Source organism: Kryptolebias marmoratus, linkage group LG16, assembly GCF_001649575.2.
Source record: "Kryptolebias marmoratus isolate JLee-2015 linkage group LG16, ASM164957v2, whole genome shotgun sequence".
NCBI classification, from domain to species: domain Eukaryota; kingdom Metazoa; phylum Chordata; class Actinopteri; order Cyprinodontiformes; family Rivulidae; genus Kryptolebias; species Kryptolebias marmoratus.
The window spans coordinates 27,498,712-27,525,632 of NC_051445.1; the positions used below are offsets into that span (position 1 = coordinate 27,498,712).

At 38.2% G+C, this 26,921-nt stretch overlaps 1 protein-coding gene across 4 annotated transcripts in view; it reads right to left on the minus strand.

Moving 5' to 3' along the window:
• The window catches only part of cdk14 (cyclin-dependent kinase 14), a 257,244-nt gene that overhangs the window by 178,415 nt on the left and 51,908 nt on the right, over positions 1–26,921 (minus strand). For 2 of the 4 annotated variants that reach the window (XM_037980343.1, XM_037980344.1), the window contains exon 3: positions 5,177–5,422. In XM_037980343.1, the coding sequence (XP_037836271.1) occupies positions 5,177–5,422 (246 nt within the window). Of the gene's footprint in view, positions 1–5,176; positions 5,423–24,974; positions 25,106–26,921 lie in introns of those variants that run through there. The other 2 variants (XM_037980346.1, XM_037980345.1) reach the window with 2 other exon arrangements.

Below are 26,921 nucleotides of genomic sequence, written 5' to 3' on the forward strand. Positions count from 1 at the left end.
CCACATCAGCTTTTGTTTTTTGCTTCTTTTTTTATTTATTAAATTAGTTTTGTTTTTTAAGAATGAGTCTGCACTCTGGGTTCGTCTCTGTCTCCACCAAGCATGACAGTTCTATCAGGTTAAAGTCAGGAGAGCAAAGAAATTGTCCCTCTTTTTTGCGAAATAAGTGCTTCAGATCTGAACTTAAAATTCACTCTTTTTTTTCTTAATTAATCCAGAAAATATGGCATAAAACTATTGCATTAAAACTCAGTCTTATTTAATTTGCTGATACAGATGACAATTATGATGTTGATTTTTCATTGCAGTCTACTTTCAGTTGTTTTTTTTTTTGTTTTTGTGGACTCCAGATAATTTATTCTCTAAAGTTCAGCTGAACACTTTAGTTGCCTGGTATGCAGTTAATGGGCTTCAGTTGAGGCTATAATTGTGTTCTGGAACCATTTAACCTAAGCATACTTAGTTTTATTATTTTTTATAGCAGAATATATGATTCCACAGTTCTCTCTTCCCTGTTTAAATGTCCAATGCATAAACCTGGATACAGGTTGGCTTACAAAAAACATTTTTCATTCTTGTCTTTTGTTATCCTAAGTTGTCTTTATTAAGACAACTCTTTTTGTTAAGGTCTTTGCAAACTCGGTCTCAGAAGAAAAGCCTAATATCTTCTGAATGGAGCTGCCTGGTTCAATATAAAATGTTTTAACATTTAACTTGACTTAAAATGTACTCCTCTTGCATGCAAAAATAGAAACCACCAACAGATGGATCTATTTGAATTATCACACATTATTATCACAGCTTAAAACCCTCCCTGAAACCCCTTAACAAAGCTTATTTCTGTTCAGATGCACACATACAATTGTCTTTCACTTGAATGGCATTAACTTGGCTTCTAGTTTTAGTGTAAAGAACCTTGGTGCTACTTTTTGCCAAGATATGTCTTTTTTTACTCCCACATATAAAAAAACTGTTAGGACTGCCTTCTTCACATAAAAATAAAACATCTAGTCTCAAAATGATGCAGAAAAAGGATCCATGCATTTATAACATCTTGTATTTTTTTAATACCTGGATGTCCAAAAATCTCTAAAAAGTCTTCAGTTGATCCAAAATGTTGCTGCTAGAGTTCTGATGAAAGATCATATTTCTGCAGTTTTAGCTTCTCTTCATTAGCTTCCTGTCAAATTCAAAATCTTCTACCGTACAAAGCTCTCAACAACCAAGCTGCATCTTATATTGAAGACCTTTTTGTTCCATATTTTCCTAACAGTACATTTGGCTCTCAGACTGCAGGTTTACTTGTGGTTTTAATTCTGTCCAGTTCTGTCTAGTTAATGGTGAGTTTTGAGAAACAATGTGACCATCATGGGCATGTTTTTGTTTGTTTGTTTGTTTCCTAGGAACATGGTAGTGACATGCTAAGTAAATTTTTTAACAGTGTTTTTCCAGTCAGGGTGCTTTTTTTCAACACATCTAACACCTCCCACCCCTCTCCCAAAAGAAAATAAGTAAAAGACATCAACTCAGAGCATCTCCACCAACGTTCTGCCATAGTAGTTATTTTGAAAAGATTAGAAAGCGGTAACTATGGTCACAGGTGAGCTCACCTTTACTGTCAGAATACGTATATCACCTATACATGTTATACTAATAAACTAACTGTCCCCACCTTCTCTTGTTGTTGAAAAATGAAGTCAACATGAACCAGTTTACAGAAGCTGCCATGTTGTATATTTGAAACCAGAATGTTTGAACTTACAGCAGCAAGGTATAAACTACGCGAATCAACAAGAGACACCTGCATTTATTTATTTATTTATTTTAAACAAAGGTAATGTCCCATTTAGGAGATGGGACTTAAAACCTGTACTGGAACCAGCCTTCAGAGAAGCTGGACCCATTCTGGCTTCAACTTCAGGGTCTGGTCCGAGCTCTACTTATTATTTACAGTCTGTGATCTATCCCCCTCCTCGCTGATCCATCAGACCAGAGAACATGAAGGAATTTAAAAAATCCCTGGCCAGCAGGAATAGCAGCAGCATGTCTTTGTACCCCAAACCCATTTTTCATTAAAGGGGTTATAAGCAGCAGGACCTGGGGTGAGTAAACCTTTATTCACAACACATTTTGACCAAAATGCTCATTCTTAGTTAAAAGTAGAATGGGATGCAGAACTTTCAGTTCTCAGGCTCCTCTCTTGTGGAACCAACTTCCAGTTTCTGTCTGTGAGGATGACACCTTGTCCACTTTTCGGAATCGGCTTAAGTCTTTCATCTTTGATAAATCCTATAGTTAGGGTTGGCTTGGGTTTCCTGAGCTATGCCTTAGTTATGCTGCAGTAACCTTAGACTGATGGGGAACAAACTGACCACATTTCCTCACTTTGCTGTCTTTGCTCTCTTTACTCCCCATGTATCTTCAAAAAAGGTTAAAAAACAAAAACAACTGGACTTCTATTCTGTAGTTAAAAACGTTTCGCTTTTCATCCGAGGAGCTTTGTTTTTTGACTTGTTATTTTTCTATAATGCCCTGAGATGACTACTAATGTGAAATTGCACAATACAGATAAACTGAATTAAATTGATAATCATTTATCATATTATCATTCTTATATTTCTTTATACCATGATATTGTGGGACCAAGGACTAATTATGAACAAAATAAAACCTCAACCCCCATCTGATTTCAGATCTAAAATCTGTGTTGCCATGGTAACACCAACATTGCTGTTGTTGCTCTCTTGCTCATTGTTGATCAAACAGAAGTGACTGTTCATCTGCACCATTGCAGATGGTGTTTTTGTGTCTTCTTGTTCTTGTTGTTCCTGCTAAGATGTGAACAGTTATGTAAAAAACTTGTTCTTGATATAAATATAGAAACATTGTGAACACACAAATTTTCAAGCAGCTGAATATTACTCTCAAAATCTGGCTTAAATAATGTTTGATCACAGTCATTTATGCCCTTTTTCCACCGGTTCTAAAGGTCCCGGCTCCACTCTACTCGGATTGCTTTGCGTGCGTTTCCACCAGCATTTTTACGAGGCCGGTCCCTGCTCTTTTGGTCCCTGCTTCGGAGTAGGGCCAGCCGGGCCAGCCCTGTTTTACTTGGTGATGCAAACTTAGCTCCTGTTCACTCATTGGTCATGGGTGTGGTCAAAAGCGTAAGAAGAGCGAAGAAAACAACGATAGACAATTTTGGAATGGTAGCGAAGTAATAGGACTATAAACAACAGCGTTAGCTTACCCTGCAACGTTTATGCCATCTGTCCCCCAGCTGAAGATGCTGTAAAGCCTGAAATCTCCCGCGGATAACAGCTGTCCTACTACGTGCAACAATCGCAGCATCCAGAGCATTTCTTCCACTGCGCCTCTCTTCCTGAAGTCTCAGGAGAATCCCCATAAGTTTAAAAATCAGCAACAACACAGGGCCAACGTTGCCCATAGCTCTTCCGTTGTCTCCACAAATAACGCCAAGTGTACAGACCAAAATGGCAAGTGGAAACGCAATGCATTTTTTTATAGAGCCGAGCCAAGCCGGGCCGAGTAAAGCGGGGCTTCTGTAAGCTGAAGGGGCATTAGTGTGTGCGGTCTTTAGTGTGAGACAAAAACTTGCTTTTACATTTCATTTTATTTTGAGGGGAAAAAAGCAAACAGCTCTTTTTTTGTAAAACTAATAGGGGCCATGATAAATTATTCCCCTGGGTCCAAAATAAGTTGCTTGCAATCAACCGTATCTGACTCATTTAATGCTTTTGTGCTGAAAGTTACAGGTGAAACTTTAAACTGTTTTACAGCTGTCACATTTAGGTTGGCATAGATTCTCAGTTATCCAGAACATAGCAATCCTAAGTGGGTTTTTTTGGTGTTTGTTTGTTTATTTGTTTGTAAAGATGACTAAACGACTCGTGTGAGGGCTTTCTTTTTGTCAATGTGAGCTGAACTCGCATGCAATTTATCCTCCCTTTCCTCCCTCCTAAGGGTGGTTAGGGTCTTTGTTGACCTGGTCACATGAGAGATCTTTGGTCAGATGCATGAGGGTGTGGCCTAAAGTCAAACTGACTGTAGGTTGGATTCAAAACTTCATTCTAAGTTGAAATTTCAGACCTCTTCTGTTTAATGTTAGCTTTTCTTTTCTTGTTTTGCTTTAATTGGACAAAATGAACAGAATGGATTTAGACACACCTGTTGATCATTGAGTTCAGGCATTTCATTCAGGAATTTGGGCTAGACAGCTAATTTCAGGTGATGAAAAATCCTATTGCTTCAGCATACAAGGCATTCTGGAGATTTTTATGCTTCCAACTTTGTTGCAACACTTTGGGGAAGGCCCTTTTCTATTCCAGCGTAACTGCGCCCCAGTTCACAAAGCAAGCACTATAAGGACATGGCTTGATGAGTTCACTCTGGAAAAACCTGACTGGCTTATACAGAGCCCTGACCTGAACACCTCAGCCAGACCTTCTCCACCATCACCATCAGTGCCTGACTGCATCATGCTCTGCAGAATAAATGGGCATAAATTCACACAGAAACACCTCAAAATCTCATGGCAAGTCTTCCAAAATTGTCTCCATGCGAATGTGTGCCTTTTGCATGGGACCACTGTAGCCAGTCCTGCTTAAAAACTCTTGATGACAAAACCACACTGTCATTCGGACATGGTCAAGGTCGTGGTCACCACTACCACCACATTCCCTCAAGCTCAACCCAGGACAACAGTAAAGAGACAACACAATAATAAACCACCACCACAACGTCACTATGGACTTTCAATGCATGCTCAAAACCCTGCGCAAACTAACTCATTCTATTATATGTAACCACTGCCTTCTTAAGACAATCCTGAAGACCTCAGCAAGACCCTGCAAAAACCATCCACATTCTGGCTGATCATAGTGGGGTCATCATTCAATGTGAAGGGGGTCTAAGAAAACTCCTGATCTGAAGCAGAAACTAAAATAGACTAAATAAAAGCAGTCATAAGAACTGCAAACAGCCAGACTTTATGCAATGTGAAAACAAAAACAGATGAAAAATGCCTTCTAAAGGCCTTCAGAACCACAAATAATACATACTGATATTCAGAAAGCAATTGGCTATAAAACAAGTTTGTAAAATTGACCATTTGTAGCTAAATTTACCCACAAAAACCCACTCAGGTAGTACTTACAGAACTTGGACTGGAATGGCGGCGCAGTTTGGGTGACTCTTTGCCAGCTGACGAGCTCTTGGCGTTAATGCAGGCATTGTTCTCAGAATGGACCCTCTTCACCTGACTGGTGGGCTTCTCAAAGGGGTCGAAGCCGCTCTGTGTGCGCTGAACTCTCACCTTCTTGTCCTCAGGGATGGTGTCCAGGGGCTTGATGACAGAGTCGGTTCCCTGGCAGCCGCGTGTGGACATCTTTGTGACACATATCTGTCAAAACAGGGAAGAGAGGAAAATAGAACAAAGATAAAAGTGAGAATTAAAGGATTAAAAAAAAAACACACTTTGATCACTAGCGCACAGCCAGTTCCTGACTGTATTCTTGTCTTTTAGATTCTGCAAGCTTTTCCATCCTTTTGTCAGTCTGAGTCTCTTCCTTCCCTGTAGATCCTCACTGCTACCTTTCTCTGAGGATTGGAACCTTTTCATCTCTATCCCTGTTTTCTCTGATCAAAACAACTTCAGCCTGCAGTCAGCGCTGCTGCACACACGGTGCTTCTGATCCAAACATTCACACACTTCCACTTTATCTCTGACACACATCAACACCCATACAGTACTACTGTGCATACATGCTGCAGACAGGTTCCAACAAGCCCATCTGGAAAGCTGACTGCCCACCCCTCATATCCGTTTTCACCACAAAGCACCTTACCAGTGGCTCCTCCACCATAGACTCAGCATATTGAACATAAAGGACCCTGGTGGTATGGCATGTTTTTGCCACAGCTCGGTTAGAATTAAATATTTAAGCATGGGCTCCCCAGCAGGAAGAACTTCTAATTACTTTAACACGTGAGGAGGAGTCACCTTGCAGCTCACTGACTCTTTAGCATGGGCCTTTTGTTTGGACACAATGAACAAATTCACATTACAAAACTTCTGTCAGCAAGTTCTGCTCAAATTTTATTTTGACCAAAAATATTGTAAGAAGAACTAACTACTGATGAGAAGTAGTTGTAAAGATTCCTGATTTTCACAGTGTCATCGAAAAAAAAAACATTTAGACCAAACTAAATGGTTCCCATTTTACACAGATGTACTTAATTGCAAATTGACCAGGAGCATCCATGATTACAAGGAAAAACTCTGGACTGTAAGTAGTGGGTGATTTGCCTTAGCAGGGATCGCCTACACCTATTTATCCATTTTCTATGCATGCTTGTTCCTGTTCAGCACAAGTAGCTGGGGATTATTTCCAGCACTTAATGAGTTTTGGGCAAAATCACCTATACTTATCTCCTGCTCTTCTTTAGTCTCTTTCCTTCTTCTGAGGATTTAAGGTTTTGGAAATCTATGCCAGTATAAGACAGAAACAGAGTTAAATTTCAGTAGCTCCAACTAAGAAACTGTGGGTAACATACATAAACAACACAGCTGGCAGTAGCACTGCCTCTTTGTGTTTTTTGCCTACAGTTTAATAAAGACCACAAATTTAAACCTTCACCTAGAGTATAAGTCCCAATAAAATCTTAAAATTACCTTTCAACTAGCACAAATGAAATTTTACCATCATTTGTTACACAATCTGGGTTTCTGTAAGAACAGAAACAATGAAGCCTCACAAACTGAAACATTACTTTTAGCATAGTTTTATTTGGCTCAAAATACACTCCATTTATTGTTTTAAAAATGACACTATTTTTTATAAATTAGTTACATGACTTTTCTGGAGACGATGTGACAAGCAACATGCCTGGTACATGGAATAACATTTCTGTGACCACTAAACTTCATCTACTTTTTTTTTGCCTTTATCTAAGCTAACAATAGAAGTAGCTTCAAAAAGAGTTTGAGTTTCAGATTAGCAGCAAACTCTACAGGTCTTAGTTTTTCAATTTCAGTCAAACTAATCTGAAATGTTTAACTTGAAATTTTCAAAGATGGAATCCCAACATTTCTGTTTATATCCAACTGCCATGTCAGCATAACAATTACTGAACAGAATTGACAGAAACCAATCCAGGTTTTTCTCCGGGTGCACACACGTGCACTCATGAATCATACAAGTTATATAAATGCAAGACTGTGGTTTAACTTTTCTATGACTCTTCCCTGTTCAGAAAAGGCACTACTACTACTACTATATTCAACTGGGATGATTTGATTGCAGCTCTGATTGAGAGCATTCACACCTGGCAGTACAAACACAACCCAATACACATTATTCTGTTAGTTACCCACTTTGTATGCAGATACACATGCAGCCACATCGCACAGTGAGCTGTTAGATCAACAGCAAATAGTGTGACAGCAGGTCTGCTGATGTTCCTGTAAAAAAATACAATCCATTCAGATATCTGAACTACTTTATCATTTTGACATTAACACGGTCACAAAGGCTGGAACGTAACATCAGCGCTGTGTTTAATCAGGTGACTATAATGCAACATAATGTTGCTCAGATTGTTGTTCTGTGATTGACAAAGCACATTGTATCTTATGGTAACCACAGTGGGTCCAATCAACTCCAAAAACAATCAGAGAATCCGAAATATTTAATAAATCCCCAGAGGGAAATTCAAACTTATAAAGAAGCCCCAGATAGAAGATGACAAGTAGAGCAAGCTAGACAAAGATTATATCCAGGTAATAACACTGCCACTTGTGTGGTCACGTCAGTTCAGAAGGAGGAACTATAGTAAGGCCAGGACAGATTGTGGTCAAACAATCAAACTTATGCAAATGAAAGTAATCCAGACCAGTGAAAATGAGTGAAAATGTTTTCTATGCACATTGAGGCCATTCAGACCTGTATTTAGCACTTTTTAGATGCAGTCCAATAGCTCAGAATGGATTTTAGTGCCAGCCGTGAACAGGTATATAACTATATAATGCATCTTGCCTCATCTGAAGATCAAGATGACTGTTCAAGGAAATTATTTAATTTTTGGAATTAGCGCACACACGCAAAACATTCTCGCCTACCTTTTGCCTTTCAGCTCTGGGCCTAATCAGGATAGTTTGTAATTAGACCAAGTAACAATCAGCGAGAATAAGAAGAATTGAGTCTGTAAACCTGCAGAGTAATGAGGTCGTTATGTTGTCCTCATGACTCCCATGTATATTCAATATTACCTTCGTGCCATCAGCTGTCATCTGAAGTAGCACATAAAAGAACAAAAACAAAGGCTCATTTAGAGCCGATCACACTACAAATCATCAATACTTGATGAGAGAGTGAGAACACGGTTCGTTAAAAGAATTCCCAGTCAGAGGATCTCTGGATCAGAAACAATGCAGTGGTAAAAATGATCACTCTGGTTCTTGAAAACTGAAAAACAAAGTCTGATTAAATGTTGACAAAAGCAGTCTTTACTTGTGGAGAGAAACAGGTTTCAGATATCCTTAATGATACTGACTCTTACCACACTTTAAAAATTAACCAATGACTCTGCTAAGCCGAGTATATTTTGTTTCAAACAAACACAACAACGTTAACAGAACATGGAGCAGTAACACAGGTGATCAGCAGCTGGGATTTTTAACAAACCGTGCATGAACATATACTTATGATTATCCTAATACCTATATTCTACAACATGTCAAAAGAACTGATTTTGTTCTACACTCAAACACAGATGTGTAACAGCAACTATATTGTCCAATAATATATTTCTGCATCAATAATAAAAATTTCACTTATGTCTTTAGAATCATATTTTTTTTTTTTTTTTTACAAAACAATGACTTGTCTAAAAAACTGAATTGTGCAAATTTCCTTTTTAATATTTCCTTAATCTTGTATTGTTTATCCAGTCAGTCTATAAATAATTCACCATTAAGAGCTTTTCTATGGCTAACAGATTACAGATTTTTAGAAATTGGGGCAGCTAAAAGCCAATATACAGCAAGATATGTAAGTATATTTTTTCAGTCAAATTGTATTTTTTATTGAACATAATATAACAATAACTGCTTAACTTCAATAAATGCATATTTAAATTACCCTAAGAGGACTTGTAGACTTAAAAGTTATATATAAATATTTCAAAAACTTAATTGTTGAATACAGTAAGCTGGTTATAGCAGCTTTTGCTGCTGCTTCATTTTCTCACTTGGTAATTGATTAGGGCAGGAAATGGAAAGTAGCCAATTTTTAAAAACTGGCCAATATCGTTGTATTAAAATTGGTTGGCTGATTAATCATTCTATCTATTATACAAAGATAATCAAGTTTTTATTACCCACAGGGAATAATATATCTAATTACAAGGGTTAGAAAGAACAAACAAATCTAAAATAAATTTTCTGATTTCATTTCTGTTGAATGATCAGTTATAAGTGTGGCTACAGTTAAATTATATTTTGATTTGCATTATTCTATGTCTTTCCTTAGAGAAAGGAGAGGATGTGAAAAGTCCTCCCAGCCGTGGCGAGAACCTGATCAGGTGAGTGTCACTGATCCATGCTTATCTAATGAAATGCTTAGAAACCCTACTGGAAGTGTTTTGAGTTTCCTTGAAAGAGCAAAAGTATCCTTGAAAAGCTAATTTGTGGATAAATTACTTTAATCAATCCTTAACTCACAAAATCAAAGTGTTTTTTTCCACTGTCTTCTGATGAAAAAAGGAAGAATTTTTTAAAGTTAAACTTGATTTATGAGTTTGTTTTGGTGCTGCTTTATTACCAGTCTTTGTGCCAAGCTAACTGATTAGAAAAGTGATGCCTTACTCTGGACTGCTTAACATTAGTGTCATAAAACACACAAGTACAGAAAATTACTTGATCAAATACTTAACAATCTCCACATCATACACATTCAGATTCAACTGAAGTTGCTAAATGTTGCTGTCATTATAATAACAAACTAAAACAGTACTGAGCCATGCAACATCCCAAACTACTGAGCTCAAACTGTACAGCCATGGATCCTAAAGCATGGAGATGTTCTGCAGACTGAAACCAGAACTGAGATTGTTTCCCTCAATATCAGCCAACAACGAAAAAGAAGGGGGTCTCAATCTTCCTGTCCTAAAATACTATTTTTGGGCAGCTCAGTTAAAGCCTTTAATTTCATGGATCCAACAGGACTCTCAAACAAGATGGCTGAGCATTGAGCAAGCGATGTGCACAGCACCATTAAATGTATTGTCATTTTTAGATATTCCAGTAAAGGAACTGCCAGTATGGACTAAAACCACACGTGACATTTGGAACAAAGTACGAACTTCCTTCAGGCTACCAAGGGGTTTATCAATATTAACAAGCATTGGACATATTAAATCCTTCACACCCAATTTCTTAGACAAAGATTTTTCGAAATGGGCTGAACTGGGGCTTACATTTCTTCATCAGTTGATCGACTAGAACAACCTTATGTCAGTTGAAGAGTTATGTAGGAATTTTCATCTCCAAAAAAGTGATTTCTTTAGATATTTACAGTTGCGTTCTTTTTTGTCAGCACACAGGGACTGGGAAAGTGTACTAAATAGAAAACCTACTAATCCATTTCCAGAAAGGGGGTGGGGATAAAAAAATTTATTACAAAGTTATATAGTATATTTCTGTCAAAGAACCTTAACGAACCCACTTGGATAAAACACAGATGGGAGGCAGAGACGGCCAAAATAATTTCTGACAAAACATGGGAGGGAGTCTGGACCGAGGCACATCGGGTTACAAACTCAAATATGTGGCGGGAATATAAATGGAAAACTATTAGCAGATATTTCAGAACACCAGATGTAGTCGCTAAGATGGATCCTAATATACCAAGCTTGTGTTGGAGAAACTGTGGCTCAGCAGTCCCCAATCATACACACATTTTTTGGTCATGCCCTAAACTCCAAAACATTTGGGATGAGGTGTATAGTGCTATAAACCTTATCTTTCAGGAAACTATACCAAAAGATGTTACAGTTGCGTTGGTTGGTATTACACCAGCTGGTATCCAAGGATGGGCTAAAGTATATCTGCTAAATATACTTCTTACAGCAGCCCTGAAATGCATTACAATCAGGTGGCATATGGAGTTTTGCTATCCCTCCCAAAGTGTATCCTTATCTTAGAGGTGTATGATGATGAGCCCACGGATGTGATGCTGAGGTCGTAAGATGCCATGCTAAGATGTTTATTTTATGGAAAACTGCATACTGTCAACACTTGTGTTTTGTACCATGTATGGCTTATGTATGGCTGTATAATTGCTCTGTCAAAAATAATAAAGTGTAAGTTCTAAGAAAAAGTATCAGCCAACAGCGGAGTGCAAAACATTCATTAACAATCAGGGAGGTTGACTTTTTTCCACAGGAAGACAGTCCCTTCCAAAACAAACATAATAGCTGTTAGTATTTTTTCCAATTTTAACATCATGTCTGCCTTTTCTACTGTATATAGAGACAACACTACATGACCTTCAGTCCAATAGTTCATATAAAACACAATAATCTTTCGAATCAAATGTCACAAAGAAAATATTTGAGAGCAAAACTGTCAGCAGAGCAGACCTTGAACATCCAAGTTTAATTATAGGATGCAGAACTGTTCAGGTGGCCAAAAGCATCAGTTAATTTTAAGGCCAAACATTCCTTTTCCAAATGCACTATGCATATCCATAAATGCTGGATTTCATGACTATACACTACTACCACCATAGATTTAGCTCAATGTCTATAAATTTGATTGAGTTATAGATTTTTGTTTGTTTGTTTGTTTGCTAAAATAAACTAGCTGAAGTGACTTCCTTGACTCGGAGTGACTCAAAAATGTGTCATCTGCAGATGTACATCCAGTAATTACTTTCTGAAAATTTCAATAAAATTTGTCCAATGATTTTTGAGATCTTTTGCCAACAGTACAGACAAACACACATTAACATAACTGACCTTTTGCCTTCTTTGGGTGATAAAGATTGATGGAGTTTGGCATCTAAGGTGAGCCATAAAGGATAAAAACTTTAAGCATTTAAAGAATTATCACAAAGTGAAGTGCAGTTCATGCCAACATGAGGATGACTTTCCTTTGTAGCAGAACACCTCGCTGAGACAGGAAATCCCCACCAGAGATACAATTATATCGATTTTGGTTGAAGTACAGAGCTCTTTAATCAACAATATCCCCCCGCTATCATTAAAGCTCTATTATACCAACACATACATTAACAAATGGTGATGCACTGCATTTTTTTCTTATTTATAATTTATTTTGCACTGCTGACATGACCCCATTGCCCCTCAGGAATCATTTAACATTCATCTTATCTTATAGCTGTCATAAAATATTGGAAATTGTGGGCAGTAACACAGCAGGCAGGCCCGGCTAATTCAACTATCTCCAGAGGAGTAGTTACTGATGGCATTAGCTTGAATGATGACAAGAACCATGGAGGCCATTAAAGACCAATCAGCCATAGAGCCTACTTGTGTGCCATGTTAACTCAAGGCTATCAGCCATGTTAAGCTGGCCCTGGTTCTGAGCTCACCCACAGTGTGAATGCATTTCCATTACACCAAGACAAAGCAGAGCTATCTCCTTGCCTGGGCTCATCGTTCTGAGTTTAAGACGATATAGAGACGATACACTAAGAGGAGAGGCTGGAAAAAAACACCTCATCCTCCTTCTATTCACACCGCCTGCAGAGCACAAGGCTTTGTTTCACTGTACTTTTGTGTATAGTGTGCACACTGTGTATGTGTGTCTAAATAGATCTGGTACCTTCACAAATACGGCAACTTATGCCTTTTGTTGGAGCTATCCTAAAGTAATTTGAGCTACAGATAATTAAACAGCAAGAGGCAGTAAAATAATGAGTGTTGGATACATGAGAAGCACACTGAGGGTTACGCTGACATGTCAGGGTGCTGATATTAAATTAACTATCAGGCAGATGCTGGGGTCAGAGTGGTTAGAAGTGCTGGAGGACCTGCACATGTTGCCCAGTGATGTCACAAGTGCCCCTTTTGTCAAAATGTATGTTTGATTCTTGAATAAGTTATGTTTTTATTTGGAGCAAGATATTTTCTAAGTTAAATAAACATTTATGTATGAATGAATTATAACAGTAAACTAACCTGGCAGGTGATGAATGAGGTCATGTCAGTAATGACTGGAATCCATTTGAGAAACACCTGAGCTTCAGGTCTTTTCCACACAGAAACGTCATTTTCCAAAACAATTTTTTCAATTTGTCATTTCTAAAAATATCCTCGCAAACACAGCATTGTTTCTAGAAATGTTTTCATACCCAAAAACATGCAGAAAATGGCCCAAATGCTGTTGTAACTATGCCAGGCTTGTATGTGGTGCTGTAACACTGCCATGAAATACACCAGAAACAATAAACAAGACATGGAGTATGCACATAAAGCTGACATGAGCTGTAAACACAACAAGAAGAAAAAGACACAATGGTAAACACAAGAACCAGAACTAAAACTTTTTTGTGAACTGGTGACAAAATGGAATTTCTACTTTGTGTCACATTAAACTACAAGACCACAAAAGTGCAGGACATGGAGTGTTGTCACGGAGTCAGGTCAGTCTAAATATTAATAGGTGCTTTTCAGGAATAGGTTTTCCTTACGATTTTCAAAGCAGTTTTTATCTGCTTTATTAAGGACGATGGTACAGCTCATTAGCCTTCTTTGCTCATTGAAGTGATACAGAATGCAAAGGTTTTGCTGGAGTTGAGAAACTGGTGTCTGCAGCACAAACGCAACCATGTAATATGTCCCTATGTTGTTGTTATGTATTTCAGGCTTGGGGTGACAGGTTAGGCAGAAGGTGGGTCTATTATATCATAGTTTTTAAAAGGTTGTGTTTTGGCCATCCACATTAAAATGAAAGGGTGACATTTCAAGATGTGTTTTTGAAAACGTATAGTTTAGGGGCTCCTAACACAATGGTTCTGTGTGGCTGCAAGGTTGAAACAAAATAAAAAAACAATAAACATTTGCACATCCACTAAAACTGTACCTGTGTAAACAGGGCCTCAGTGTCATGAACTTTATTCTCATTGTGCCAATGGGATGCTGCAAGCACACTAAGTGATAGAAAAACCATAAATTATTTCCTTTTCTAAGACAGTAACTTTAACTGCTGGTAAGTTGGAGCTGCAGCAGTGAGAAATGTTTTCAGGCCAAACCATTCTAAAGATTCTCTGAGGTTTATAAGGCCTGTTAGTCCCAATGTGCAGTGGTTATAAGGACCTATGTGTTTGTTTTTACACCAGTAGGGAAACCTGTGATTGCAGCTAATGATCAGCACTGCCAGGTGGCTTATGTACGTGACATTTACCAACAACAACTGAGGACTGTAGTTTGAGTTGTGTTGTGAATCTGCTTTAAATTTTAACAGACAGTTTTAAAGAGAACTTTCAAACACAACTTTGGGCCATTAAAATATTTTTAAACTGAACCTCTCAAATCCTATGGAAGTAGCAAAATTGGACTTAGTTTTTCACTTAAAGCTATTCCATTTTGGCTTCATTTTTGTTTAGTAAAAATGACATGGTGGAATCTGCTTGGTGCTTATGTACACTTGAGATTAAATTTGAACCATTTAATGACCTGGTAAAGAATAGATCGTGTTTATTATGACCTAATACGTAAAGAACTAGAGCTGAACAAGAGTGGACTTTTTTTCCCCATGATGGTAGTTTATACTGCCTTTGTAATTCACTTCCATAACTAACAATAGCAAGAGAATATTCATTCTCTCTAGTGCATCTAAAGCCAATATGACATTTGACAAAGCAAATGAATGTAGACTCACCTAATAACCTGATGACTTGTGGTTATAACCAAAGTGGTGCACTTAATTAAATATTCTTTGCTTTGATCATCTTAGAAATGTTTTCTGAAAAAAATAAAAATAAAATAACAACAAAACACTAAGTAAATGCACTTAACAAACAACCAGAACTGACTCCAGTAGTTAATAGCAAACTTTTTGGAACAGATCTTATTTAATCTATTAGTGCCCAGAGTATGTGTTGGGGATCAGTCTCAGCTACTACCACACTAAATTTTATTTTAGTATCTGTAAAAGTGGCAATTTTGTGTTTGATAAGGTTCCTGTGGCAGCCATCTTGAATGTGACTGACTCCAAAAGTTAATGAGTTGTAGATGTACGTCTAATGATTACTTTTTGAGGGTTTCATTCAAATCCATCCACTGGTTCACGAGCTATTTTGCTAATAGACACACACAAACACAGGCAAAACATTATTACCATTTCACATTTGGCATCAGGTGATAAAAATATTAATGCAGTAGACATTTTGGCACACCTATTGTTCTGTCTTTGAATTTCATTGGCTTCCCGTCAAAGCCAATGTGACTTTTCTCTCCAAGTTACTCTCATTAAGTAACTGGCAGAAAGAAGCTAAACAAATTATGCAATAGCATTTTGCTATTTTGCTTCTGTGGCATTTATCATTCACAATGTCAGCCTTAAATTATTGTGGAGGAGAAACCTAATAGTTTTGTGTGGAAGGGGAAAATGTTTCATCAGCCAACTGATGCCCTGAATAAAAGCTTTATGACTGCAGCAGAAAATGACTTATTTAACTGCAGACACTGACAATTAAAAAAAGAATATTGGAATCTCACTCTCCTAAAGAAAGATACAGAATGAACATTTTATAAATAAAAAATAAAGTGGTGATATATATATATATATATATATATATATATATATATATATATATATATATATATATATATATATATATATATATATATATACATATATATATATCACCACTTTATTTTTTTGAAACTAGCATTTAAAAATTCAAATGGCTGTTGTGTTAGAGTTTTAAAATTTAAACTTTTAAAGTATAGTTTTAAAGTGTTCACTGAGCAACATTGCTCTTGTTCTTTTGCTGCATCTATAATCTTTTTCATCATCCCCTATCTTCATTTTGTGTTATGTAATGCAGCTCCTCCTATCTGCTACCTCACTGGGCTTTGGCTGTTGGAGACTAGTTGCTTCCTCAAAATGGTGAGAAATTTCCTTTTATACCCTAGCTAAATTCTAAGTGTTTGCCCACCACTACTATCATATCCAGTGTTTATGATTTAATTTACTGGAGTACACTCATTAAGATGTATTATAACTAGAGAGGGGACCACAAGCTGGAAGTTGAAGCCACAAAGGATAAGTGCCCCCTAGTGGCTGACTGCAGTACTATTTTGAAGTTCTGCCCCTCTATGTAACTGAGTGGAACACTTTCCTTACTATAAAAAAAAACAGTATACTTCAGATCATTTCTTTCAGGTGATGATATTTGTTGATTCACGTTGCTTTTACCTTGTTACTGTATGTACAAATAGGCATTTTTTCACACATTTACTTTTAATTAGTTATTTGTGGCTTTAAGAAAAAGTGTCACGTTACACTGTGATTGACAGTGTGACAGCCTGTTAGCGAGTTGGGAGGTGTGTAGATGGGACTTTCATATCGTGGATACCGCCCCACATTCCGAGTGTTCAACCCTTGGCTTAAAAAAATACAACATGGCAGCAACCCAAAAAATTGACATATCTTCAATTTTAAATAGTCGGTAAAGAGGGAGCTGCTTCATCCATCTTCAATAATGTTGAAGGGTTGATTTTTGAAATGAAAATAGGCAGAGTTGAACCAGTTTTGCAATAATTGTTGTTTATAGTCAATAATAACACAGTTTGACAAAATATAAGATTTTAGCTCCAACAAGTTAATTGCCAAAGTGGTAAAAACTTGAGTCAAGGATCAGCTGAACGATTATACATCTCAGAAGTACTGGTTCAGGTCTTTACTGTCCTGTTTCTTAAAGACATGACTTTCAGATACTGCTCAAAGGTCTGGTTCAGCTGAATAAATCAGGGTTGGTTGGCTCAGAAATGAGGCTAAGTACTGTAGTTTACTTTGTAAAAAATAACAAAAGTTTTACACCAATGAAAATTTTATGGTAACAAAGACAGACGTAGCATTAAAAAAATGTTGCAGGGTAAACAGTAGACATTTTTTTCCTGGTGTTCTCAGAGTGGATGACAATCAGATTTTAATGTCCATTTCTTTCAAGTTCTAGTGTTCAACAAATATCTTTGTCCACTGAATCTCTGTACAGAGCATTTTCAGAGCTGATACTCAGCTATCAGAGGCAACAAAGGATTTTTCTTCAAATTCAGTGGATGCTTTTTGGGTCCAGCAAACATCCTGAAGGGTAAAGTGTTCCTGTCAGACCTTCTGACACATATTTAACATATTGAGCCTCTGACTTTGATTGGGATTCTGAAGAACAGAAAGCTCAGACATAAATGGCCAAATTGGCTCGTGTCCCAGCAGATCTGGCTTCAGAAGAATACACAGTCATTCAGGAGAATGGCCACAATGTAGAAAACTCCTGATGCTGTAGCTCTAACTGTTCTTCTCACTAGCAGCCTCCACTCTTGCTCATCCTCAGACATGGTCATATAAGGCTGTGAAACCAGATTCAGGAGGGCAGCGATGTGGAGAAAATACTTTACTGAGCACAACAACTTGTGTCATGTAGTGCAGAGATGCTGCAAACACAATTTCTGTCTCTGTCAGGGAAATGACTGATCCAAGGATTCATTACAAATTTTGTTTGTTTTTAGGTCAGAAAACCAGTCCAGTGAGTTCTCAAAGTTGAAATTTGATTTGACTAGAACAACCTGGGCATCTATATGGATAGATGGATGGACGAATGGAAGAAAGAAGGACAAATAGAAAGAGGGATGGGTGGATGGACAGAAGGAAAGAATTTTATCTTCAGTCCACTCATGGTCAAAAATACTTTCTGTAAAAGAACTGTAGTCCCAGAGAACAAGTTAAAGATGTCCGAAACAAAACATCTTGTAGCTTTTCCTTCAGAGGCACAACCTCACTCTGTAGTTTAAATAATAACCATCAGAATTGGACTCACTCTGGCTATTTCAGTCCCTGATTGTGACAGGCTGAAACCCCTGCTATTATATCATCAAAAAATGTTAAGACTTCGATTATCATGCTGTGATGGGAAGCACTGTTATTAAAGCTGACATTCAAACACATTTTCTGCCTCAGTAAGAGTCAGTGTAACAAAATGATCTTAACTGGGAACAGATTCTCAGTCTAATTGGGCATTTCGTGCACTCATTAGCAAAAGTGCTACTTGAGCAGGCACCTTTATTCTGAAGCCACTTGATATGAATCACAGCATAAGCCACTGACTCTATCTCTAGAGAGTTGCATCTGAATGAAAATATTGTGTCTATCAGAGGAAGGTTTTCTCATGTCCTCATTTCTTTATTCAAGTACCAGAACAGTTGGCACTGATGTTCTTGATATACCTGATGTGGATTATTTAGAATTTTGGGGTTTTTGTTCCTTACATGGAGAACAGAAGTTAAAATAAAGTGGTGTTATGAGTACAAAAGTAGATAAGCCTAGCTTTCAACCATCTCCACCCAGAAAACAAGTAGAAAGCTCATAATTCATACAGTCACATCTGACTTAATCTGACTGCCTTTATTAAGGTTACAAACAGACCTGGACATATTTGTTTGTACCCTTTTGTTAAAGAAAGAAAAAAAAATGTCACTAAAATAACTTCTTTTTATCCATCCATTTTCTTTACCCACTTTGTCTTTTCTGGGTCACAAGGGGAGCAGATGCCCATCTCCAACTCCAGGTCACTGAAATAACTAGAAACTGACAAAAGTAATTAAAGGAAGAAAAAAAAATCCCTAAAATTAACTAATGAAAAATCAGTCATTGCTTTTGAGTTTTGGTTGAACAGAATTATTTAAAAAAAAAAAACAAAAAACAAATTAATAAAATTGGCCTTGACAAAAAGGATGGTACCGTTAACTAATATTTTGTTGCACAAACTTTTAAGGCAATCAAGTTCTTTCTGTAACTCTCTCTGAGACTTCTGCACCTGTTCACAGGTATATTGTCCCACTCCTCCTGAACAAACTGCTCCATCTGTCTCAGGTTTAAAGGGTTCCTTCTCCAGACTTCATGTTCAAGCTCATGCCACATATTTGGAAAAGTCCAATGTTTTGTTTTGAGGCACTCTTGGTGTTTTTAACTGTCTTTTTGGTCATTATCCTGTTGGGGGACCCATGACCTGCACCAGAGACCAAACTTTCTAACACTGAGCAGTACATTTCACTCCAGAATGCCTTGATTGTCTTGAGATTACTTTGTACCCTGCATAGATTAAAGATTAGATATAGAGATGGACTTGCAACCTGTCTAGGGTGTTCCTGTCTCTTGCATAATGACAGTAGGAGACAGACATCAGTTCCCTGCTTTTCCTGGAAAGGAAAAGTGGGTAAAGAAAATGGATGGATAGATGGGTTGTCTACATTATGATTTATATGTGACCACATCAGATTCCAGTGTGAACAGCCTATGGTAAGATGGCCGACAGGTGCAAATGTGCAGCAAACCAGCTAAACGAACAACATATGGTGGATCAAACTGCTAACGGTTAAACGTGCCACAAACACATAACTAAAAACAAATGTAAAGAAAAAAATGCAGCAAAAGACAAATGTTGCAATCACACAAAACAAACAGAAGCAAAAGACAATATGCTGCAAAAACCAAAATCACCAGCAAGTATGTAAAGATGGAATCTTACTCCAAAAAACGGAACTACTTGTTTCATTAGACTAGACAAATAAGAAACACCTAATTGAATGTGATTTAAAAGCATTTTATATTTGTTATTAATATTTTTCTGAAAAATTAAAAAGTTTTTTGACTCAATAGCTTCCAGATCTTGAGACAAGGTAATAAAACATAATGTTGAATTGTTTCATTGGGTGGATGCGTCTTATCAGTCCAGTCTAGAGAAAGAATTCAACATTATTTTCCATGACCGTATTTTCATAAAAAATTTGAATAAAATTTTAAAATGTTTTAAATCAGATAAAATTAGGTGTGTCTTCTTTGTCCAGTCTAATGAAACAATTGAATTCAATCTTCATCAGAAGTTCTCATGACATGGAGGTTATTAATTCTTATTTTTTAAGTGTCATTAGTTGGGTAACTTGTTTATGGTCCCAAAGTGAACCACTTTGTTTAGGAGGTGGGAGAAACCCAGAGGTCTTTTTTTAATTTTTTATTAGGAAAACACAGAGGTCTCACAGCCAGCACCAAGTCAAACAGCAGGAAGACACCGCAGAGTCCACCTCGAGTCCCCCTGGTGGTCTGGTGCACTTCCGTTTTGTGGAATAAGTTTCCATATGTTTTCTTCCTTGCTGGGTTTTTGGTGTTTGTTAGTATTTTTTTGTTTTTTGCAGCATATTTCCTTTTGCTTTGTGATTGCAGCATTTTTCTTTTGCAGCATTTGCTCTTTGTATCTGTTTTTTGTGTTTATGTGTTTGGAGTTTACATCATTCATGTGTTTGTGGCGTATTTCCTGTTTGGAATTCATTACACAAATTGCTGTTTGTTTAATTGGTTGCTGCGCATTTGCACCTGTCAGCCACTGTACTATGACCCTGATTTGACCCACATGCACAGAAAAAGACATCATGACACAAACGCTGTGTTTACAGGAGTAAATGTCAATGCTATTCAGTGTGTGTATTGTTGTGCAGTCAGAGGCAACAGATATATCTGCCATTCTTGGTTCATCCAATGTTAACTGCCTACTCTGGCCCTAAATTGCATTTTTGGAATGGAAGCAAAGTACTAAAGGTAGAGAGAAAGAACCTCAAGTATCGATTCCATTGCATTACTATCAATACAATCTGACACAAACATTGGTAAGACAATATCAATATTTGGATCGATTCATACAACCCTACTCCAGTAATAAATAGAAGTCCAATAAAAGTTAGATAAAATATAGCATTAACATTCAGAGTGAGGTCGCTCTCAAAAACATCAAATATGTATTTGATTTAGGACCAGGGTCTGGTTGGAAAAAATGGATTTTTGACATTCAGAGAGCTATAAAAATCAGAAATGGGTCACATATGAGAAAAAAAAAATCTGATTTGGGCCACTTTTACCTGAAGTGTGAATGTAGCCTCAGAGGACTAAGCCTTTAAAAAGCATTTTAGAGAGGCTGAAACTCTTAGAAGTAAAGATGAGCAGAGGTTTACCAGTTTGTGAAAACCTGCAACTAAAAATATTGAAACACTTTCAGAATAATGTTCCTCGCCAAAAAATTGGAAAGACTCTGAATATCCCATCACCTATATTTCATATTGTATTGTAATGGACAGATAGGACTCAGAAATCATTGTCTGTATACACAGTTCTTTGTGTCATCCACAAATTCTGGTTAAGGCTCTATCGAGTTAAAAAGAAGCCAGATGCAATGTGGATAAGTGCTCCATGATCACAGAGGTCAAAATTTGAAATTTTTTTTTATAACCATAGATGCAAGTCCTCCATACTAAAGAGGAGACCAGTTATCAGTGCATAGTTCAAAAGCCTGCTTCTTGATGGTAAGGGGGTGCATTAGTTCCTCTGGCATGAGCAGCTTACACATCTGGAAAGGCACCATCAATGCAAAAAATATATATACAGATTTTAGAACAACATGTTCTCATCCAGCAAAACCTCTGCAAAGAGGAGCTGGTCTCCTCAGTTCTTAGACTTTTACAAACTGTTGTCAAAAAAGAGGGGATGTTTGACAGTAGGAAACATGGGCCTATCCCTATTTTTTTATTATTTTTTACCTATTTTATTTAAAAAAAAATGTCTTAGTTTAAACATTTGATATGTTCACTATGTTCCACTGTAAATAAAAAAAAATGTTCATGAGATTTGCAAATCATTGTGATATCTTTTTATTTACATTTTACACAATGTCCCAACATTTTAAGAATTGGGGTAAAAAATTTGAGCCTTTTTTCCATTGTCCATTTGGTCTAGCTCCATCAAGCACAGAAATGTTTGCACTTCCTCATAGTATCACAGTGTTAGTTTACATGTTGCCATTTTAATGGGTATATTTTTTTTAAAAAGTAAAAAACAAAAATGAATACTGTGTTTGAGAGGTTTTAAAAATGGTGGGTTCCTTGTCAAGGGGACACTCTAGAGATTGAGTCACTCTCTGGCTAATCAATGGCCCTAACATCAAATCTTCAGCTTGTCTCGGCTCGTTTGGAACCTTGGCAGAGTAGGTTCCAAGAAGCTAGCTGAAAGTGGGCGAGGCCACTCAATGTAAAGGCTCTTAACCCACACTGTGTCGATCAGAGTAGGGCTGAATCAACCCCATTATTTTGTTCCATTCTCTGTTCACTGTTTAATGAAGGTGAAAACAAAGACATTTTGATTTTGTTCCCCTTACTGTAACTGTACCAAAAATGTATTGAACTGGGATTTTTGTGTATTGTTTCACCCTAAACTGTTCTACATGTCTCCCTCTCATTCACACATGTGAAATCTGTCTTCTTTCTACTGACTTTAATTCCTCTTCTCACCAGAGCATACCTCCACCTCTCCAGACTCTCTTCCACCTGCTCCCTATTCTCACTATAGATCTCAGTGTTGTCTGCAAACATCATAGTCCATGGGGACTTATGCCTGACTTCAGTTGTCAAACTGTCCACCAAACAAACAAGACAGGCCTCAGAGCTGATCTATGATGTAATCCCATCCCCATTTTGAACTCATCTGTTCATCCTACCACACATCTCCCCACTGTCCTTGTCCTTGTACACGGTCTGCACTACCCTCACAGACCACATCTGATTTCCTTATACAGAACCACAGTTCCTCTCTTAGACCCCGTTCTCCTGCTTTCTCTAGTTCCATAAAGATGCAGTGCATCTCCTGTCTTTCTCTAAATGTCTCCATCAACACTCATAGCAAACTAGAGCTACATAGCTTTGTAACATTAACAAACACTGCAAGAGTTATCTTCTTCTTTGTCCAAACATGGTGGCACACCATGCTAGTTACTTTGGTTACAACACTGTATGCAAGTTGTCACAGACAGATGGTTTAGTTTGACAGATAAGAACAAACTGATGATAATCTGTATGACCCAACCCTATACATTCTCTCTTTTTAAGGATTACATCTAAAAAAAAAAACATCATGTTTCTAAATCAAACACAGGCACTGTGAAATTGTTGTGCTAAACATAGCTTAGCTTGTACAGATGACTTGTTAAGATACTGTCACTGAAACTGATTGGCAAAGAATCTGTTGATTTTTAGTGTTGGGCAAAGTTTATTGGGTTCATGCTTTTATATAATCATTCTAATATGTTTAGTAGGGCTGCATAATATTAAAACTTTATTGCTATTGCAATATTAATGTGTGCAATATGAACATTCTGATGGATTGTAATAGACTGCAGAAACAAACTAAGTACAATAATGTGAAATACTTGGAAATTAGTTCTGACAGAACAGGGTATACATAATACAGACACTCCTGCTTCACTGTCTAAAGTGCAGGTCTTATTGCACATTTTATATTTTTTGCTGAGATTAAATTGTCTGTGTGGTTGTTCACATTAGAACAACTATCAGACTTCAGTGGGAACAGTCTACAGCCTTAAAGTGCTCAGAAGAAGAAGTGACATTGCACTCAGCACGCTGTTTGCCGAGGTCGAAAAACAGCCTCGTTATGACAAGACCACTCAAGTTTAGCTTATACAGAACTGTCACCCCTAATACTAATTGAGTCCAAAACTGCACTCTTGTTCCACTGACTAGTTCCATCAGCAGTTACCAGCATACTTGTTTCTTCTCATATTTACATTTGATCTTGCCTAATCTGGCACAGACTTGTGATGTCTGTCACATTTCAATGACGTAAAAGGAGAATGAAATGCGACATGACCAACTCGGGCCACTCTGAAAAAAATCAGATATGTATTCGATTTAGGAGCACGTATAAAAGTGACCTGGGCTTGATTTGAAAAAATCTCATTTGTCATGTTCAGAGTGTCTTAAAAAAATCTGATACAGGTCACATATAGGCAACAAAAAGTTGGATTCTTGTCACTTTTGCCTGCAGTGTGAATGTAACTGAAGATTTGTAGCCATCCTTCCTGAGTCCATCTTGTTTTTCCAACAGCCTGGCCTACTGCCTTCCCAAGTAGCTGCATATGGCCCTGCAAAAATCTTCTCTACAAGTCCATAAGATACTCGTGCAGATGGCGAACGACTTGTCACTGTCTCCTTGGTCATCCCCACAGTACCCACACTCCATTTCTGAGGGCTCGGAAAAAGAAGAACATGTTGCAAATTTGCCCCGAAGCGAGATGACATACTGTAAAGTGAGCAGAAAAAATGCTGCAGCAGGGCATCCCGTTCCATTAGCCCTGAACACATAAGCACGCATTTTCCCACCTCAACGAAAACATGTCCTACTAATACAGCAGAGATTAGGTGCTCACTGTGCTGTTGTTATTAAAGGCAAAGGGCAGAATTGAGGTCTTTACAAACTGCAGACACAAATCGCCTTACCCCTTTTCCCTCCAACTTCCTTTCTATACCCGAAGTGTCTTGTCACATCCTTTCCACTGAGACACACTGACACTCAGGTGGTCCAGTTCGGTTAGCATGACACACCGTCATTAATAAACCTTAGACACATGCACTAAATCTTCTCTGATTCAGATCTAATCTACACATACACATACACTGCCATGTCTGCACATCTCGTACAGTGTTATGTGTGTGTGCTGTGTGCCTGGAGGGTACCGTTCATACTCATCCATAGACACACACATCCACACACAGAGAGATGCTAACAGAAGGGCTGTATCCAAAGCAAGGGAGTAAAGGAGATTGGGATCAGGGATGCGGGACAAAAGGAGCACCAGTCTCACTCTTCCCCTTACCTTCCAAGAGGAAACAGCTCACCTGGATGTCTCTGAAGAGCAGACAGAACGCATTCAGGCCAACCTCTCTCCCTGCAAACCAGCTCAAAACATCTCCCTCCCTCTTTCTCTCTCTTTCTCCCTCTCTCTCTCACACACACACAACTCACACTCTCTCCCTTCCCTCCCTCTACAAGCTGGAAATGACAAGATTGTACTATAAGCAGAGGGGGGATAGAAATCCAAGGCGGCGAGAGGTATTAGGTCAAATGGCCTGGGAGACTGTGAGCTAGCGGCTACAACTGGATGCAGGTGGGGGTGGGGGTAGGGATGGGTGCGCTGCAGCAGTCAGCTAAGATAAAAAGAGCTTTTTCGCACAGACTGTCTTTAAACTCAGGAGGCCCCTGTTCTGCTTTGAAATGGTACAGCCCAGAGGAGTTTAAGGAAGCAAACTGCCTCTACAGCAGTAGCAGCAGCTATCAGTTAACTTTACAGTGATGCAGCCACAACATGATCCTGTGTCCATCTGAGATCAGCAACACTAAGTGAAGATGAGCTGTACAGGTAACTGGGCCATCAGACCTTATTTGAAGGGTTGGTGTCCGGCCAAGCTGAAGCTTTCGCTGTTGCTTTAAGAAGCTGCAATAAGACAGAAAATAATCTGCAGGAACAAAAGAATCTCCAGGATTAATGTTCCTTCTTCAGGGCAAATATCCAGCGTTGTAAAAATGTAGGCCATTAAAAACTTTTTACTTCCTCAACTTTCCAAAGAAAACTTAATTATGTTTGGTCTGATGTAATAAAGGTCGAAACACAAGTAATTAAATCCTTTTAAAATAAGATTTCAGGTTTTGCGGTAATAATAGCACTCATCCTTACTCTTCATGTTTACCTACATCTCAAGGATAAAAGACACTTTTTGAGGACTAAATGTTCATATTTTGGACAGCGAAGACAGATGACAGTTTCAGATGTGGGGAAGGGTACCATTTATGTGATAAAAGAAAGACCGACTTTGAACAGAGTCAGAGGTCGAAGGTTTCAGTTTCCGAAGCCCACAATGGAGTATTAAGCTTGATATTCCATCATTTTTCACCCTAATTCTCACCTTCATGAATGTGGCCAAAACAACTGCTGTGAATGAGGCTTACAAAGACCCTAATGAACTTGGAACTCGACACCTTCCTTTTTAAATGACACAGCTCCTTGGATAAGAAGCAAAAAGTCTTCAGCTACAGAAAAAAAGTCCAGTTGCCTTGTTTTGTAAACTCCTAGGATTTGTCATGTCCTGACTGACTAAGACTAAGCGGCTGAAATGAGTTTCCTCCGCAGGGTGTCTGGGCTCTCCCTTAGAGATAGGGTGAGAAACTCGGTCATCCGGGAGGGACTCAGAGTAGAGCCGCTGCTTCTCCACGTCAAGAGGAGCCAGTTGAGGTGGCTCGGGCATCTGGTGAGGATGCCTCCTGGACGCCTCCCTGGTGAGGTGTTCTGGGCACGTCCCACCGGGGGGAGGCCCAGAGGAAGACCAATGACACGCTGGGGGGACTATGTTTCTCGGCTGGCCTGGGAACGCCTTGGGATTCCCCTGGAGCAGCTGGCCCAAGTGGCTGGGGAGAGGGAAGTCTGGGTCTCCCTGCTTAGGCTGCTGCCCCCGCGACCCGACCAGCGGGGGATGGATGGATGACTGACTAAGAATGTACACAGACATAAAAACTAACTTTATTTCAACTTCACTGTCAGTCTTAGGACTTTGATTTGCTTTTTATCCAAGGGACTTCAACTCACTTCAGTTTATTTATTTACTGTAAAGTGTCAATTCACAACAAAAGACATCTCAGGGAACTATACAAAAAGGGCTTACACACAGTTCTGCTTAAAACCTATGCAATGAATGAATGGTGGGATGAAAACATCCTCAAGAACAACTTCCTTCTGCAGTCTAGGCATAATTTAATGATCTGTGTATTT